This window comes from Phyllostomus discolor, chromosome 4 (assembly GCF_004126475.2).
Source record: "Phyllostomus discolor isolate MPI-MPIP mPhyDis1 chromosome 4, mPhyDis1.pri.v3, whole genome shotgun sequence".
NCBI classification, from domain to species: domain Eukaryota; kingdom Metazoa; phylum Chordata; class Mammalia; order Chiroptera; family Phyllostomidae; genus Phyllostomus; species Phyllostomus discolor.
The window spans coordinates 48,641,123-48,659,106 of NC_040906.2; the positions used below are offsets into that span (position 1 = coordinate 48,641,123).

The 17,984-nt window shown below is 34.5% G+C and overlaps 1 protein-coding gene across 5 annotated transcripts in view; it reads left to right on the top strand.

The window, feature by feature from the left end:
* The window catches only part of ATF2 (activating transcription factor 2), a 79,244-nt gene that overhangs the window by 15,602 nt on the left and 45,658 nt on the right, over positions 1-17,984 (top strand). For all 5 annotated transcript variants that reach the window (XM_028511055.2, XM_036023267.1, XM_028511052.2 and 2 more), the window contains exons 3-5: positions 5,319-5,393; positions 8,238-8,307; positions 17,230-17,326. In XM_028511055.2, the coding sequence (XP_028366856.1) occupies positions 5,362-5,393; positions 8,238-8,307; positions 17,230-17,326 (199 nt within the window). In that variant the 5' untranslated portion in view covers positions 5,319-5,361. The remainder of the gene's footprint in view (positions 1-5,318; positions 5,394-8,237; positions 8,308-17,229; positions 17,327-17,984) is intronic.

The following is a 17,984-nucleotide window of genomic DNA, read 5'->3' on the forward strand; positions in this document are numbered from 1 at the left end:
TTATTTTGATTCTCAGATTGGCCTACATTTGGCCACTTTCTGGCCATATGTAAGTTCTTTGCTTTCTGGCTCAAGATATACAAAGTCCATCATGTACTTTCCCTGTCCCAGCCCTGAAATCAGCTGAATTTTCAAGGAACCCATGTTCCTTTTGGTGGGGAATGGTATCTAAACATCAACACCTGAGTGCTAAGCAGGCTTATTGCTAAAGGGGTATCAGTGTTCCCAGGCCCTCTCGGTGGGCACAGCTAGGGAGCTATAGGAATATATTAAATATGTGCATATATATATGTACACTTTATTGTTTGTATCTTTATATCTATATTGAAAGTCATGAGTTCACATGAATATCCTCACATCTCATCTGATATAAGGGTTCATTATATTGAATTACCTTCACTCATAGTGTGGATTTACCTTCACCTACCACATCCTTGGTATGTTTACATGTTCAGTCAATCCCTGTGTGTGTATATAATGAATTGCCTATTGTCACCAGGCCCTCTTCTCCTTAGCGAGTAGATATCCTCCTGCTTGGGCCCTGACATCCTTCGCTGGATGGTGCCAGCCCTGCTCCTTACCTCATGTGGATGTCTTCTTACCCTACTTGGGCATTGATCCCACATCAAGATACCTACCCTCTTACACACTTGTCTCACACACTTGCCTCACCCAACTCAGATTCCCCTGAGGCCCAACCTGCGTTCCCACCTATGGACACCTTGCTCACCTTGCCTAGGCTCTGACACTCGGCACAGGGCTGTCCCTCAATGGCCTAAGTTGCCTCTTCGGAAGACACCTGTTTTTTTCCTGGAGGCTTGACTTATATATTAATTTTAAGTTATAAGAAATGATTTGCCAATTAATTTCTCCCATTTTCTTCTATTCATCTTTCCTTAAAGTTGCTCTTTACTATTTTCTCATTGGCATTTTATATTATGTGTGATTTTATTTGATAAAAGGTCAGCCGTGTAATCCTACAAGTCCCCAAAAGAGTCTGCTTTTTTTTTAAGATGGTTCATATAAAATGTTAGTATAATTGGTAGCCATACAATAGCAAGGTATAAAATTTGATACACTTTAGTAGAACAAGGCATACCAGTTGGTAGGCACAGTTCATACAACAGTCGAAAGGTTCTTGTTTCATTTTTACTACTTTTGAGTATAAGTCAAGTTACCCTTTGGGGCCCACTTTTGTAGGTTGAGTAGTTAGGATCAGATCAGGAACAGAATAAGGTACATGACCAGAAATTCATACCATAAGAAAAAGCCTATGATCTATATTCTAGAAAGAATTTTGGACTAACATTTGATTTTTTAAGAATCAGTAGAAGAAGCATTTCACAGATAACTACAAAGGACTATTTTATATATATGAAAAAGTTCAACCTTATTATGTCAGGTTGTGCAACTTTAAAATTAGCTTTTTTCACTAATCTAACAAAAATGTTAAAAATAATACCTATTGTTGGTGTGAATTTTGAGAAATGAGGCCTTTTTGTATACTACTTGTAAAGTAGAAATCAGTATTGTGTATTTGAGGACAGTTTAGAAATGTAAATCAAAAGCCTTAAAAATACGCTTTCACAGCCCAAAACACTAATTTGAAATAATATATGCACCCTTGTGTTCATCTAAGTATTACAAAGCTATGGAAGCAAACCCATAGAATGCCCACCATATGGAATGCCCACCAGTAGACAAGTGAATGCCAAACCCATACGGAATGCCCACCAGTAGACAAGTGAATAACAAAGTTGTGGTACATATATACAATGGAACATTACTCAGCAATAAAAAAGAATGAAATTTTACCCTGCGTAACAGCATGGGTGGACCTGGAGGGTATTATGTGAAATAAGTTAGAAAGACAAATACCATGTGATTTCACTTATATGTGGAATCTAACGAACAATAAAAATGAACAAATGAAACAGAAACAGACTTATAGAGAATACAGACAGATGGTTGCCAGAGGGGAGGGAGTTTGGGGGACTGGGTGGAAAAGGTGAAGGGACTGAGAAGTACAAATTGTTAGAAGTACAAAAGAGTCATGGGGATGTAAAGTACAGCATAAGAAATACAGTCAGTAATATTGTAATAACTAGGTATGGTGCCAAGTGGGTGCTAGAAATATAGGGGGGACACTTTGTAAAGTGTAGGATTATGTAATCACTATGCTGTACATCTGAAACTAATACAAATTACATTGAATATAAATTGTAATTGAAAAAATAAAAAACATTAAAAAAATAAACACGTCTTCACTCTGACCGTGATTTCACGTCTATAAATTCATCCTGAGGAAATTATTACAGATATTGCACAAAAATGTGTCCTCAGGGATCATATCATATTTATTGATAATAAGAATCCACTAATAAAGAATTAGTTCTAGAATAGATCATATCTTTATGATGGAATACCATATAGCTATGAAAAACAACATCTAATAGTGATACCATTATTTAATGATGTGGCAGAATTTATATAATTGAATTTTAAAGAAAGTTATGGTCATGTTTTTGCAATTTTTAAAGTTATTTATCTCCATACAGGACTGGAATATGTGCTCTGGAGTGTTAAACAGTTAGTTCTGAGTGGTGCTATTTTGGGTGACTTCTATTTTTGCTATATTTTTCTGGGAGCAAATTTAAAGTTATTTGTAACATTTTAGTTTAGTAGATGTGATTAGTTCATATTGTCAGGAAATAACAATGACCTCCTAAACCCTATTTATAACTTCAGGTTTTAGGGTTTTGTAGTAATTATAAGATTGATCATTTATGTGAGATACCTGTTCGTGGAACTTGCTCTGGCTATGTTTTAACAAACAAAATTCAAAGTATACTTTTAACTAAGTTTGAGGTTCCAAAATGAAATACCTTTTAATAATGAAATACAGAAAATATGAGGAATATTTGCATGTTTATATTGAACCCTGGAAAGAGGAGGTTTGAGCTGGATGCTTGATTAGTTAGTGTAAACTCCCTTATTATCCTGGACACTTTTACGGACAGGTATTTGTCTTAATTCACTACTACATGCCTAGCATCTGGCATGGTGCTAAGCACTAGTAGACACTCAAATTCATTATTTGTTGACTGAAAGAAGAAAAGGATAAATTACTAGATTATGAGGACAAGGAAGATGAAAGAGTGTAAGAAGAGTTGAAAGAGATTACAGAAACCAAAGAAGCTGATTTCTTTTAAATACTGCCTAGAACTCTCCTGTGTATTCTTTCTAACAGTGATTTTCCCACCATTATAAGTAGTGGGCGCTTGCCAGAAACAGTGGTATGGTATATTAACAGTTCTCTATCTGTAGTCATTGACTTCCTCAACAATTTATGGTTGAACAAAAGCCTCCCTTCCAGGCTTTCCTTTGAGCATATTTCCAACCTTGCTGTAAAAGGGAGATAAGCCTGAATTTAGAGGCTTGAGATGTCCCAAAGTTGCTTCCACTTTGAGGTATAAGCTTATATTTATAGCTACCTCAGCGAGGTATTAGAAAAATAGCAATAAGGAATGGGAATTTTAATTGGTTGGCCAGGAAATAGGCTGATAAGTAGGACCTTCTTTTTTAGAGAAAAGGGACAGTTGTGGTGGGGAGGAGTAGAAAAAATGAGAGAGAAGGGTACCGAGAGTTAAATCTGTCAGAAAGCATTTCTAAAACTATCAGATTGGTCCCTGTACTAACTACCTCTATATTCTCATAAAATTTCAACTCTCATTCTTTCCAAAGGAATTCAAATTATGATAGATTTCTGTATTCCTCTTTCTTTTGCTAGACTGAAAGTTTCTCAAGTGCAAGCGCTGCTTGCTTTTTGGTTGTCCCCTCCGCCATGAAAAATCTTTGTGCGTTGGCATGTATTTGGTGTTTAAATGCTTCTGGAACTTAACTAAGTTTAAATATTGCTTTAGATTTTCAATATTTATTTGACTTGTCCATGTCATACAGCTGTTTATTCATTCCTTAATCTTTCATGAGTAAATGTTACAAGCTAGATACTGTTTTAGATAGTTAACCAAAAGATAAGTTCTTTGTCCTCATTGAGCCCACATTCTATTGGTAATGACAGAAGCATAACTTTTTTAGGTTTCCTTTGGATTATTCTAGTGTTCTTTTCCCTCTTTTCACAAACAGCATGGTAAAGGTGGATGTGAATGAAGAAATGGAACATTTCCAGACACAGGTTTTGCCCGGGGCCAGGGAGAAAACTTTCTTCTTCCTTTCTGCTGTTCCGATTCACTCAGGACTCCAGGCCTCAGAACTACAGCTAGTATTTACACACTTCCTACAAGAACTGTCCACTGTTTCTGAGCCAAGACATTCTTGATGCCACAATTATAAGCAAAATTATCAAAAATAAAATATTTTGTCTGTGCCACTGGCTTATTTCAATAAGTATTATATACTCTTCTCCACTAGATGGGGTTTCAGTGAATAGATGAAACAATGTTAGCAGAGTTTTAAAAATGGGCCACTAACCTAGATAGTATCAATATGTTACTTGTCCTTAAGCTAGTATAAAATAAGTAAGTTAAAAAGTTATGAAAAAGGCAGCTGCTTATATAGATCAATACATTATGGGACAAATCAATTTTGATGAATAAGGCTTAGGACTTGACAACCATGGACTACAGTTTTAAAAAATTAAAAGCCTTCTGAATAGATATTTTGAAATACCAGTTCTCATCTTTCTCATTAGCCTTCAGAAATCAGGCTTTTCACCCTTTTAATGGCTGCTCTTCAACCATAGTCATAAAGGCCAAAATAAATGTCTTTTTCTCTTTTACCTTCTTTGTGGTGGAGTCCTATGTATTAATATATACATTTTATATAATTTATGTTGTATTTTATACAGGTTTATATTTTTTAATATATTTATACAAATGACATTTACATGGGTGTTCATGTTTAAGAAGCAGTACTCTATTATAAAGATTCTTAATAGTGACTGGATTTTTGGATGACAGTAACATTCCAGAGTGTCATTATTAGAGTGTTGTTTTTTTCCCACAGTGTTTCAAGAAATGTTTCAAAATTAGCCCTGACTGGCATGGCTCAGTGGGTTGGGTGTCCTCTCGCAAAGTGAAGGGTTGCCAGTTCAATTCCCAGGGCCTGTGCCTGGGTTGCAGGCCAGGTCCCTGGTTGGGGATGTGTGAAAGGCAACTGATTAATGTTTCTCTCAACACCTAGATGTTTTACTCCCTCTTTTTGTCCCTCTCTTCCCCTGTCTCTAAAAATGAATAAATAAAATCTTTTTAAAAAAAATTTCAGAACTAGTAACAGTGGGGAACCACTTTCTTTTTCAGCATCCTTGCCATGAAAAAAAGGACGTGATAAGTTGTTCAACTTATGAAATTCAAGTTACATGTGAATTCTGCCAGGTATGTGTGTAATATTTGATATTTTTACCATTTTCAATATTTTAGAGTAAAAAATTTCATAAGTTGTTTCTAGATACGTATTTTAATGTTTTTTCCCCATGAATGTGAAAAAATACTCAAAATGTTCCTTTATAGTCATTTTGCTTGAACATATTGAAAACTCCAAAAATTTGTACCAAAGAAAAAAAGTGCTCTAACATTTCCCAAATTTGTTTGGCCACATATCTTTTTTCTGAAATAGCTGTTGCCATCCTTACTGGAAATGCTCATGAGTTCTGGCCAAGATGGAGGTGTAGGTAGAAACCCTTAGCTTCCTTGAACAATCAAAAGGAGGATAACAACCAATCTAAAATCAATAAACAACCCAAAGTGCCAGAAAGATCAAACTTCATGGAACTCTGAGTACTTAAGGCCCCACCCCCTTACAACTTAACAGGCACACCAAGACAAAGAAATAGGGCCCAAGTGAAAGAACAGAGCAAAACCTCAGAAAGAGCTAAGCAGTGAGGAGATAGCCAACTTATCTGATGGAGAATTTAAAGCCCTGGTAATCAAAATGCTCACAGAACTGATTGAGCTTGGTTGAAAAATGAGAGAACAAATGAAAGATACCCAAAATGAAATAAAGCAGAATATTCAGGAAACCAACAGTGACAGGAAGGAAACCAAGACTCATATCCACAACTTGGAATAAAAGGAAGAAAACAACCACAACAGAATAAAGAAACAAGAATTCAAAGAAATGAAGAGAGCCTTTTGAACCTCTGGGACAACTTGAAACATTCCAGTATCCAAATTATAGGGGTACCAGAAGGAGAAGAACAACAGCAAGAAATTGAAAACTTATTTGAACAAATAATGAAGGAAAACTTCCCCAATCTGGTGAAGGAAATAGACTTTCTGGAAGTCCAGGAAGCTCAGAGTCCCAAAGAAGTTGGACCCAAAGAGGGCACACCAAGGCACATCATCATTAAGTTACCCAAGATTAAAGATAAAGAGAGAATCTTAAAAGCAATAAGAGGAGAGGAAGGAGTTATCTACAAAGGAGTTCCCATAAGGCTATCAGCTGGTTTCTCAAAAGAAACCACAGGCAAGAAGGGGCTGGAAAAAGAAGTATTCCAAGTCAGGAAAGGCAAAGGCCTGCATCCAACATTCCTCTATCCAGCAAAGCTTTCATTTAGAATGGAAAGGCAGATAAAGTGCTTCCCAGATAAGATCAAGTTAAAGGAGTTCATTATCACCAAGCCATTATATGAAATGTTAAAGGGACTTATCTAAGAAAAGGAAGATCAAAAATATGAACAGTAAAATGACACCAAACACAACTATCAACAAATGAACCTAGAAAAAAGAAAAACAACAGAAACAAAAACTAAGCAACAACTAGAATAGGAACAAGATCAGAGAAATGGACATCACACATAGGGAGTTCAGTGGGGAGGGGGGAGGGAGGAATGGGGGGAAAAGGTACAGGGAAGAAGAAGCATAATTGGTAGGCATAAAATAGACAGGTAGAGGTCAAAAATGGTATAAGAAACAGAGAACTCAAAAAACTTATATGTACAACCCATGGACATGAACTAAGGTGGGGGGTAATGCTGGAGGATTGGGGCTGCAGAGCAGAGGGGGGATAAAGGGGGAAAATTGGGAAAACTAATAGCATAATCAAAATACACTTTTTTAAAAAAGGAAACGCTTTAGGAAACATTGCTCTGAAGAGTTAACAAGGTAGTATTGAAAAAGCAAAAACAAAATAAAGACCTACAAGTTGATAATAATTGAGAACTTTAAATTGAAAAGTAGGAAAATAATCTTGACTCAAAAATGTCTTTTTGTACTTGTGTTGTTCAAATCAGTATCCAAAAAGGTCACAATATTGCATTAAACCTCTTTTAACCTAAAACACTTCCCCCTACCTTCTACTCCCCCCACTTTGTTCCTCGTGCTATCTGTTTGTTGAAGAGACCAGTTTTTTTGTCCTATGGAATTTAGCTAAGCGCAGCCTGCTGGTGTTGTTTAACATGTTTTTCTGTCACCTATAGTTCCTGTAGTTGGATCTACAGAGGATTGATTACATTCAGGTTTGACATTTTTTCCCCCAGGTTTACTTCATGTGCTTTCTGTTGCATCATATCAGGAAACATGTAATGTCTTTTTGTGCCGCTTTTAGTGATGTTAATTTGAGACTAACTGGTAAGTTTAGGTGCCATCAGCGCAATCGAACCATCATAGAGTTCCCATCACTTTTTCTCTTAATGGTTTTATCAGATGTGATAAAATCATTATTTTGTCTGTATCCATTATTTTACTGAAGGTCAAAGTGGTGATTTTCTAACAATAGGATTTCATTCTTCCTACCCTTCGCTATTTAATAGGAAGATTTAGCCTGATAGACCAGGAATCCTACCCTTTTTTTCTGTAGTGTAAAATTTGCATGTTAGACATGTTTGTCTACTCATAGTAAGATAGAAGTTGGGATTAAAATGTCCGTAAAAGTGTATTATTTCACAGTCAGGTAGGAAAAGCAATAAACTTAGTGTGAAAAATCAAAAAACACTACATTTTTCCCTGACCAGTGTGGCTAAGTTGGTTGGGTGTCATCCGCAAAGCAAAAGGTGGTAGATTCAGTTCCTGGTCAGGTCACATGCCTGGGTTGCAGGTTTTGCCCCCAGTCAGGGCACACATGTAAGAGCCAACTGATCAGTGTTTCTCTCACTCTTTTTCTCCCTCTCTCTAAAAATAAATAAATAAATTTTTAAAAAATATATATTACACTTTAAATTATTCTTTCTTTAAAAATCTATACTGTAAAACATTTCGCCATCTCTTAATGTTTTATTACAGGCAATACAAGGACCTGTGGAATATGAGTGATGACAAACCCTTTCTATGCACTGCCCCTGGATGTGGCCAGGTAATAAACAGATTACTTTAAACTAGTTTTTTATCCATATTTGTTAAAGCACTGATAAAAGTCATTAAACGGATTTCTTTACAATGTTTTGTACAATTCTGGAGCTAAATGAAAACAACCCAGAAAAACTGGGGGAAGAAATTCTTCCCCTTCCCCAGTAGCATTATCTGAGTTTTAAAAAAATTCAATCTAATATGGAAAAGAAGTTGTCTTATAATGGAAAGATGGAAAACCTGGACAAAATCCAGGGTTTAAAAGTATTTTCATTTGACCATTATTGGTTGAAAATCACTGTAAATTGCCTGATTGGAAATTAGATGTACATTAGCTTATATGAAAATTACTTTATTTACTAAACTCTTATGAAATTAGCTAATATTCACCTGAGAGCATTACTAATGTATTAATGTTCTTAAGTCTAACATCTTTAATACAGAGCATGTGTGGATGCATTTTCAGAAAATAATACTTCAGTGTTGTTTCAAAAAATAATATCTCAGTGTTTTGTAACAGACTATTAAATTATTAATTTATTGCTATTATAATTATTCTCATCGTAAAATAACTACAGACACTAAGGAATTAGAGAATACATGTAATGTGTAGTGAAATTACAGAATACTTAAACATGCAAATTATACATCAAAAATAAGCATTAAAGTGTTTCATTCTGATAAATCACATTTACTCCTGAATTTGGTACAGAATTGAATGGAAAGAGAGGTGGTATTACTCAAGTCACGCATTTTGCTGGAGTGGATTGAACAGACACACCCTGATTCTGTAATCCCCTGGATTACTGCCAACACAGTGAGGTTCTAGAACCAGCCTTTGGACAATGAGCAGTTTTGCTATGCTGTTTAGGAAGTATTCTTAGAAACTAGTCTCCAACAAACCCCTAATTCCATCTTCTATTCTTCTCTTAGACTAGTAAGAATCATTTGTTATTTTGTGATTGACTTTTATTAATATACATGTCAGTTGTTAATAAAAAGTATTACATTTAAATTTGCTTAAATTCAACAAAACAAAAAGAAACCTATTGCAGACTGTAAGAATGTGTGTGTGTGTGTTTTATAAGAGATTTTTTCTTAAAAGACCTCTCTAATTAAAAAAAGGAAAACATTAAGTTAGAATTGTTTTGTACACTCCCTTTGTGAAAGGATTTAACATTCATACTTCCTTTTACCTCTTCCATCTCTTGATGTCTGATAATTCTGTTTTTCACATTGTCAAGGTTTATAACACATTCTGCCTAGTAACCTGTAATTCCCATATTTGTTTAATTTTACTTCCATACTTAAATAATATAGATAGAGAAGAAGGAAAAGAACTAAGCTTTGAGAAACTCTGTATTTAGAAGTCAGAAGGAGGGGGAGGGATAGCATAGAAAGCTGAGAAGCAGCAGACAATGAAGAAAATTATGTCCTGGAAGTCGAGTAGAAGTGTTTCAAAGTAGAGTCACGTGTAGTCACGTAGTTGATAGGAAAAGGTAAGGATTCAGTATTTACTGTTGGATTTAGAAATATGATTATCAGAGGAATAGTTTCAGCGAAGCGGCAGTGACAACAATGTGATTGTAGTAGGTTGAAGAGAAAATGAGGAGAACCAGAAATGAAGGAGACATTATAAGACAGCTCTTCCTTAATATTTTTTTAAATTCTCACCTGAGGCTTTTTGATTTTAGACAGAGAGGGAGGGAGGGAAGGAGAGAGAGAGAGAGAGAGAGAGAGAGAGAGAGAGAGAGAGAGAGAGAGATGAGAGAGAAACATCAATGAGAGTAAGAAACATTAATCTGCTGCCTCCAACATGCACCCTGACCAGGCATCAAACCTGTAGCCCTTTGCTGTATGGGACAACGCTCCAGCCAACTGAGCCACTCAGCCAGGGCAAGACAGCTGTTAGAGTTGAGCTTGAAGGGAGCAAAAATATAGCTGGAGTAGGATTGAAGATACAGCTTGTTTGTTTTGCATTTTATAGTAGGAATATCACAACATATTTGACACTGTGGAGAAGAGGGGCTGTAGGATTGGTATCCTTAAGTAGGTAAGAAGACAGGATCTGGTGCTCTGGTGGAGGGACTGGCCTTAATAAATAAGACCATGGCCAATTATTCCATAGTAACAGACTAAAAAGGGAGGGGGTAGAGGTTTGGAATGTTCAAATAGAGAAAAGAAAGCATACAGACAGAATTCCTTCAGTATAATCACCATTAAAAAAAAACCCTACATTTCTGTTTATTGCAAAGAAATCACCTTTAGAGGTTATGGCAGACTGTTTTAAATAGCCTTAGGAGTGGCAGGTTTTTAGCCCATTTTGTATTTGGGATGCTGGTTTAGACAAAGATTCAATCTAACAATAGCTTGAACAGTTTGGGTTTTTTTTTTTACATAGCAGCCTAGAAGTAGGAGTTCCAGGGAAGGTTGCCTACTATCCTCAACATGTGAGTTTTGTTTTTAGGTCCAAGATGGATGTTCCAGCTCCTGCCATCAAGTTCACATTTCAACCATTAGGGAGGGAGAAGGGGAAGCAGAGCACCACATACACACTTGCCATTTTATCAGCATTAACTGGAAGTAATACATACAATTTTCATTTATTCCTTTTGATGAGAACTCAGTCACATGGCCATCTTATTGCTAAGGAAGCTAGAAAATGTAGTCTTGGCTCTGGGCAGTTCTAAAATTGGGAAGTTTTTTTATTGAAGGGAAAACTATGAGTAATAAGAGGTTGAGAGACAACTAGCAGTCCTTGTCATCATTTTCAGACATGAATTTGAATTTGAGGACATAGCAATAAGTCATTTGGAGGATGAATTTGGTTAAGCTGGGTACAATAATTCCTCACTTAATGTTGTCAATAGGTTCTGCAACTTGGTGAAACAATATGAAATTTTATCATAGGCAAGAACAAAAGGCTATTCAAGCACCTGCTGTACTGTGTTTGAAGTTTAAAACAAAGTTACCAAAGTCTAGAATTAGTTACCAGTAATGTTTCAGTGTTGGTTTCTTAATTTTGAGAAATGGAGCACAGTAAGTAAGATGAGAACAATAGTGGGAACTGAAAGGGGGTTCGGAGTGTGCGGGAACTCTCTGTACTGTCTTTGTAACCTTCCTGTAAATTTAAGTTTTCCAAAATAAAAAGTTCATTCAATTTAAAAAAAAATTTCCACACACAAAAAATGGCTTTGGTAATAACACTGCCAACTTTACTAGAGTGTTGTGACAGTCAAAAGGGATAATGTATGTGCAGCACATAATAGGTACTCAATAAATGCTCCCCAAAACAAAAAAAAATGTTTATTTGGTAATAGTAACAAAAACTCTACCCAAGGAACACATACACAAAGTTACCTATCAACCACAGAATAGAGCTTTCAAATATTAAGTGTATACCATGTCTATTATTTATCTGTGCCTCAACTTGTTTCAAAAAGTATTTGAGAATTTAAAGGTTCATATAATAGTTATAATGATAAAAACAGTGATAACCTTTTTTGACTTAGTCACTTTGCAAAGAAGTGTATGTGGATTATGTCATTTAATAATTGCAGTACCCTATGATGTGGGTGCTAAGGGCCTTATTTTACAGGTGACCAATTTAATGTAAACATTTAAGAACCTCTTGAGTCACAGAACCAGCAAGTATTGGAAATAAATTGGACGCAAGCCCACTCTTGTGTTCTGTCTGTAAATAGAATGTTCAGACTCCAAGGTGTATTTGAATACAGGGCTTTGTATTTGTTATCTTTCAGTTAACATAAAGTTTTTATTTCCTCTTAATAACAAAAGTGTCACAGAAAATGTTGACAGGCTTAAACAGGGCAAAACAAAATCCAGAGAGGACTCCATTAATATTTGGAACATTTCATGAGTCCTTCTCTTTTATTTTTAAAACAAACTTGGGACTGTACTGCATTTACATAGTTTTGTGTTCTATTTGTATGTAGATTACATTATATGTATCATAAGCATTTTTTGTTAATTTAACACATGGTCCTATTTGTGTTCATTAAAAGATGATGTGTCCTGTTCTGTTGCCAGAGCCTGTCCCATAATTGATTTGCCCATTTCTTTATTGTGGAATTTGATAATTTTATAATTTATAAAATTTTTATAATTAATTTTATTATATAATGTGATATACAAATTATGAGTATATAGAATATAGCATATTATAATGTATATGTAATTTTATAATTCTAGTGTTATAAGCAACAGTGTAGTAAGTATCCTACATAACCTTTTATATGCACCTCTAATTTCTCAAAATACAATTTTAAAAACAGAATTACTTAGTCAAAATGTATACACAGTTTTGAGGTTCTTCATACATTTTGCCATATTGTTTTAAAAGCTAAACCAATTTTTTATTCTAATAGCACTGGTTTTATCATAAACACTCCAGTTTGGGGTATTATTACTTTGGGGGGTAGCTATATTTTTTCCCCAAGGGATTTAAAATAATCTCAATGTTGTAATAATATCTTAAATGTTACTGATCAAAACAGTAATCTGGCTAACATCAGCATCATCTATTTGTTAAATCTTGCTGCAAATGGAAATCAAATAGCCTCTCTTTGGGTTCAAATAGTATTTCCTAGGAAATCAAAACTTCTAATAAGACTTGATTTTAGAAGTAATGGTAGTACAAGTTATTTTTGGTCATAAGTAAATAATGACTTGATTCCACATTTGAATTTTAGTTTTAACACACTTAATAGACTTAAATTTAAATTTTCAAATAGATTTTTCTCCTTTTAATTGATTTTAGAGATAAATGTTGGTTGGTTGTTCCATTTATTTATGTATTCATTAGTTGATTCTTGTACATGCCCTGATTGGGGATCGAACCCAGAAGCTTGGCGTATCAGGATGGTGCTCCAGCCAGCTGAGCTACCTGACCAGAGCCTCAAATAGATTTTTAAATTTAAATGTATTTTGTTGATAAAATCATTTCGGAGAAAGAGACCTGTAGAAATCAATGAAAGCATTTTAACTGTTTACTATTGCTGTTAAATCTTTTTTTAGAATGCTTCAGTCACTACTAGGTATTTCACAGAAAGAATTCTGTTAATTTCATTTGTTTTAAAGTGGTGTTCCACTGAATTTGTCCAACTAGACAAAGTGAGATAATTTAGTTAAAGATTTATGGAACATTGGAAGTCCTCTATTTTAGTGATAATAATTTTGCTTTTGGTGACATTTTCATTGGAAATAATTTTTTGCCCTGGCTGGTGTGGCTCATGTGGCTCAGTGGATTGAGTGCCAGCCTGTGAGCCCAAGGGTTGCTGGTTCAGTTCCAGTTGGGACACACGCCTGGGTTGTGGGCTTGGTCCCCCATTGGGGGCATGCGAGAGGCAACCAATTGATGTATCCCTCACACATTGCTGTTTCTCCCCCTCTGTTTCTCCTTACCTCTCTCTCTAAAAGTAAATAAAATCTTTTTAAAAAAAATTTTTTGGTAGAATGTTTATACATTATAAACTGTTTTATGAAGGAATTGAAGATTCATTTTATTTAAAGTTTCAGTGGAGGGGGTGTGTGTGTGTGTGTGTGTTGGTGTGTGTTAATCAGTAACTTCCTGATGTTGGATAGATCCTTCAAGTGGTATTGTCCTGATGGCTTTATAACTCAGTTGAACCTATTTACCTGTTAAATAGGAATTAAAATCTATATCCAGTATATGAATTAAATGCAGAATGACTACTTTCTTAGGTAGCGCTAGTGTGTTCAAACCTTGGAATTACAGATTTCTCAGCTATCAGAGCTTATATCAATCTATTATAGAGGCATCTGATTTATATCCCTCCAACCTGTAGGTTAACCCTTCCTCTTTTTAACCTTTTAAGAGAGATGATTATCTTGTTTCACCTTTCTTGACTGCCTTTCCCATTGTTTATTCAGCTATACGCTTGAAGTCTTGTTAACACAATACTTGGCACATTTCACATTGGATTTGTGCTCTCAATATGTTCTTACTTAGCAGTATCACTATGATTTTCTTCAAAACTTATTTTTAGAATACACTTTTTAATTTGGCTGGGACAGCAATTCAAATAGATTTTGCAAAACTAGGCTTGCAGTTATAATGCAAATAGTACAATAATTAATAAATAATACAAGAATAAACTTTCACATACTCAAAACTGTAAGCCTACATTTGCCCACTCCAGTACATATCTTTTCTTGATGACAGCCTTTTGACAAGGTTGCCTTTTGCCACTGTCTTTAACTTTCTTGTTAAAGGCAAGTAAATTTTCTTAACATGACAATCAAGGTTAAACTCACCTGTATCAAGTGCCAATTTCAGTGTATTTTATCCATGTATATAAATTACATCACCAGTTTCCTTTAATACCATCAATATTTCCTTTATTAATAGCATTTAGATCAATTTGATCTGGAGATCTTGCATATTTCTTGCATTTCCCATTTTAATATTAGTATGATCCTAAATGTTTTTTAGGGTCTTTTTAGCTACTCCTTTTCACCTAGGATCAATCTTGCTGCCATTTTCACATGTTTTGTACAAAACATAATGTTATTTATTCTTCATGTTGTTGCTCTTTGATTTGAATATTTGTGGTCAAGTCAATCCAAGCAGAAGATACTAGTAGCATAAAATCCCTGGGAGATAATTTTCCAAGTCCTCATCTATTAATTATGCTGACTTTGCCATTGTAAAATCTAGGACCTCTGCCAAATACATTCACTCACAAATGTTTAATGATTCTCTGTGGAGAAGCCACATTGTTAGGTTATTTGTAACATAAAATGAATTGTGCTTTAAGATTCATTTAACGTAGAATGTAAGACATATTCATTTACAACTGTAATGCAAAGGTTAAAAGCAGTGAAATAATGCCAGTAATAAACTCTATAGATATGTGCATTCTCCAAGAGCTTTGTTACTCAGCAGTCTGTCAAAGAATGACTACTTATTTCTGTAAATTTGGGAAGGATTTTTATAATGATAAAGCGTAGAAAAATAGCACTTGAGTGGGGAAGAACTGGGTTATGGTTTCAGTGCCTTTAGTTGGTGCTTAGTAAATGTTTGAAGAGTGAGTGGATGAGTAAGCCAAGCGATAGAGATACTGTTGCATCTAAACACTCACTTCAATTGGACCATGGAAGATTCTGACAGAGTGTCTCATAATAATAGACATTTTTCCATTAGTGTATACAGTAACCTACAGACTTAGTGGCAACAGCGTGTACCATGATAGCAAAATATGGCCAAATTAAATGAAAGCTTAATTCACATTACTGAACAGTCTCTAGTTTTGGTGGGTTTTTTGTTTCTTCTTTAGGCTGGGCTTAAAGGTTCAACTGTTTTATTGGGTCTTTTTGTTTTTTTAATCATATTTTTATAGGTTAGCAATGATCATTTTTAGAATAAGTACCTCATACACATGTACACATGTATCAAATTTTGCTTGACACTTAAATTTCTGAATTTTATTAACATTATACGTTTTCTGCAAATTATATTCTTCCATTGTTTTAGGGATCAATGAAACATAAGAAAATAAAAATGGCACAGACCGATATGTAAGAATAGAGCAAAAATGGATGGTGATACACTGTTTTATTGTAAAGGAGCTCATTCTTTGAGTTTTTATTGACTACTTATTATATGTTAACTTTGGAGGACCTCAAACAATAGGAGCTCAGCCTACTTAAAAGGACAGATGTACAAAATTGTTAATACAATATTAATAGGTACTGTAACCAAGGCATTGTACAGAGCATAATGGGTATAAATGAGAGGGATTGACTTCTACAGATTGAAGATCTGGTTGGCTTGTAAGGATAATGTGGGTACTTAGTATCATACTTTTAGAATTAGAAAATTTTAGAATAAAAAGCATAATGGAAAAAAAAGTTTCATTCTTTTATACTGTTTTAATACTGTTTACCCTACAGCTACTGTTACTGGTTCCATGAAAGGAAACAGTAAATTGGGTAGGAGGAAGTAGGGACTGGACCACAAGGAAGGAATCCATTATGATGGTTTGGGGGAACTAAGGTCAAGTATGTGTAATTTTAACATCCTTATTTATAAGGATGTTGTCTAGAGAGTGAGTTTAGATCTCTTAATTTGGTATTTTACAATTATTGCTCTGAAATAACAGAGAGTAAGTGCTCATAATTTGCAGTTATAAATGTTGCTTAGTAAAGGGTATCTTCATAAACATTGGTATCCAGACATTCAAGAGATATTAAAATTATGCATTTATTATATTGTAAGCACAAATATTACCTTTTGCATGCAGGACCTATCCAAGTTAAATGTAGCTTTAAAGATAATTTTGTTTCATTTTTAATGTAAGAACTGTGGTAGAAAAAAAATGAAAAAATCAATATTTTAAGTTAAAATTTTATTTTTAAATTATTGCATTGGCTACTGTTTCTTTACTGATTATGACAGAGGCATTCTTTTTACATATTGGTAACATAAAGAACCTGATTTACTTCTTAATTCATCCAGGAGTAATATTAAAAAATTCTCATTTTAAAAGTGGTAAGTAACTAGAAGTCTATGTAAATACAGTACTTCTTTCAAAAGTCTTTACACTACGGAGCATATATTTCTACTATGACATGGCAAAAATTATAGAGGTCTGTTTTTAGTGTCCAATAAAATTTATATAAAGTTTCTTTGCCTCGGGTTTTGTTTCTCAAAGGAGCTATGTGTCCTAGTAATATATCAGCATTGGTTATTCTTGGGTAATAGGTTTCTCTGTGATAATTTGAAATCTAGTATGTTTATCTATACTAACAGTAGATTCTCTTATAGTTAACAAACTGCTATTTCATTGTTAATGGTGGTTTTACATGTTGTGGAAATGAATTTCCTTATTTTACCTATTTGATCAAATTGAAAATCTTAACTATATTTTAAAACTTTTTGCCACAGCGTTTTACCAACGAGGATCATTTGGCTGTCCATAAACATAAACATGAGATGACACTGAAATTTGGTCCAGCACGTAATGACAGTGTCATTGTGGCTGGTTAGTATATGCTTTTATTAATAGCTTATATACATATTTCACCTGGAATGTGCACAATTTTTGTGTATTCTATGTAAATAATATAGTCTGGTGATATTCCAATGACTTCATTTACAGTAAATGTTGGCAACATGTATTTTACCCATTACATCTCCATGTTTCCTTCTTGACCATTCATTTCACTTTTTTGTATGGTTTTGAAATGTAGATTTCAATGTCAATTTTATGGAAGTTAATTAGAAACCTGGGAGCATTTATGCCATCTCCAAAGTTTACATTTAATAGATAATTGAACTAATGTGATGTTTGGTCATTGTTTCTTTTAGCTGTTCACACCTGGCCTGTGGTGCTGTGTGAAGATAGAAAATGATCACGCTCCTCCTGTTGGAGAAAGAGCACTTATCCAATTTTTTCACTAGGATTTTGTTTCTATGTCTTTTGTACTAAACATCTGTGTTAGTAAAGTGCTCTCCTAAATTCAGTCAGTGTTTTTGTATGTTGATTCCATGAACATACAAGATCACCTAAGCAGATACAATCTTTCACAATATGTGAAGAGAGAAACCCAACTTACAAATTTGTCTCTTGTCCTCCATGCTGTTAGTTGCCCCTCTTTTGTTATTTGAACATATATAAGCACATACCTATTTATATGTAC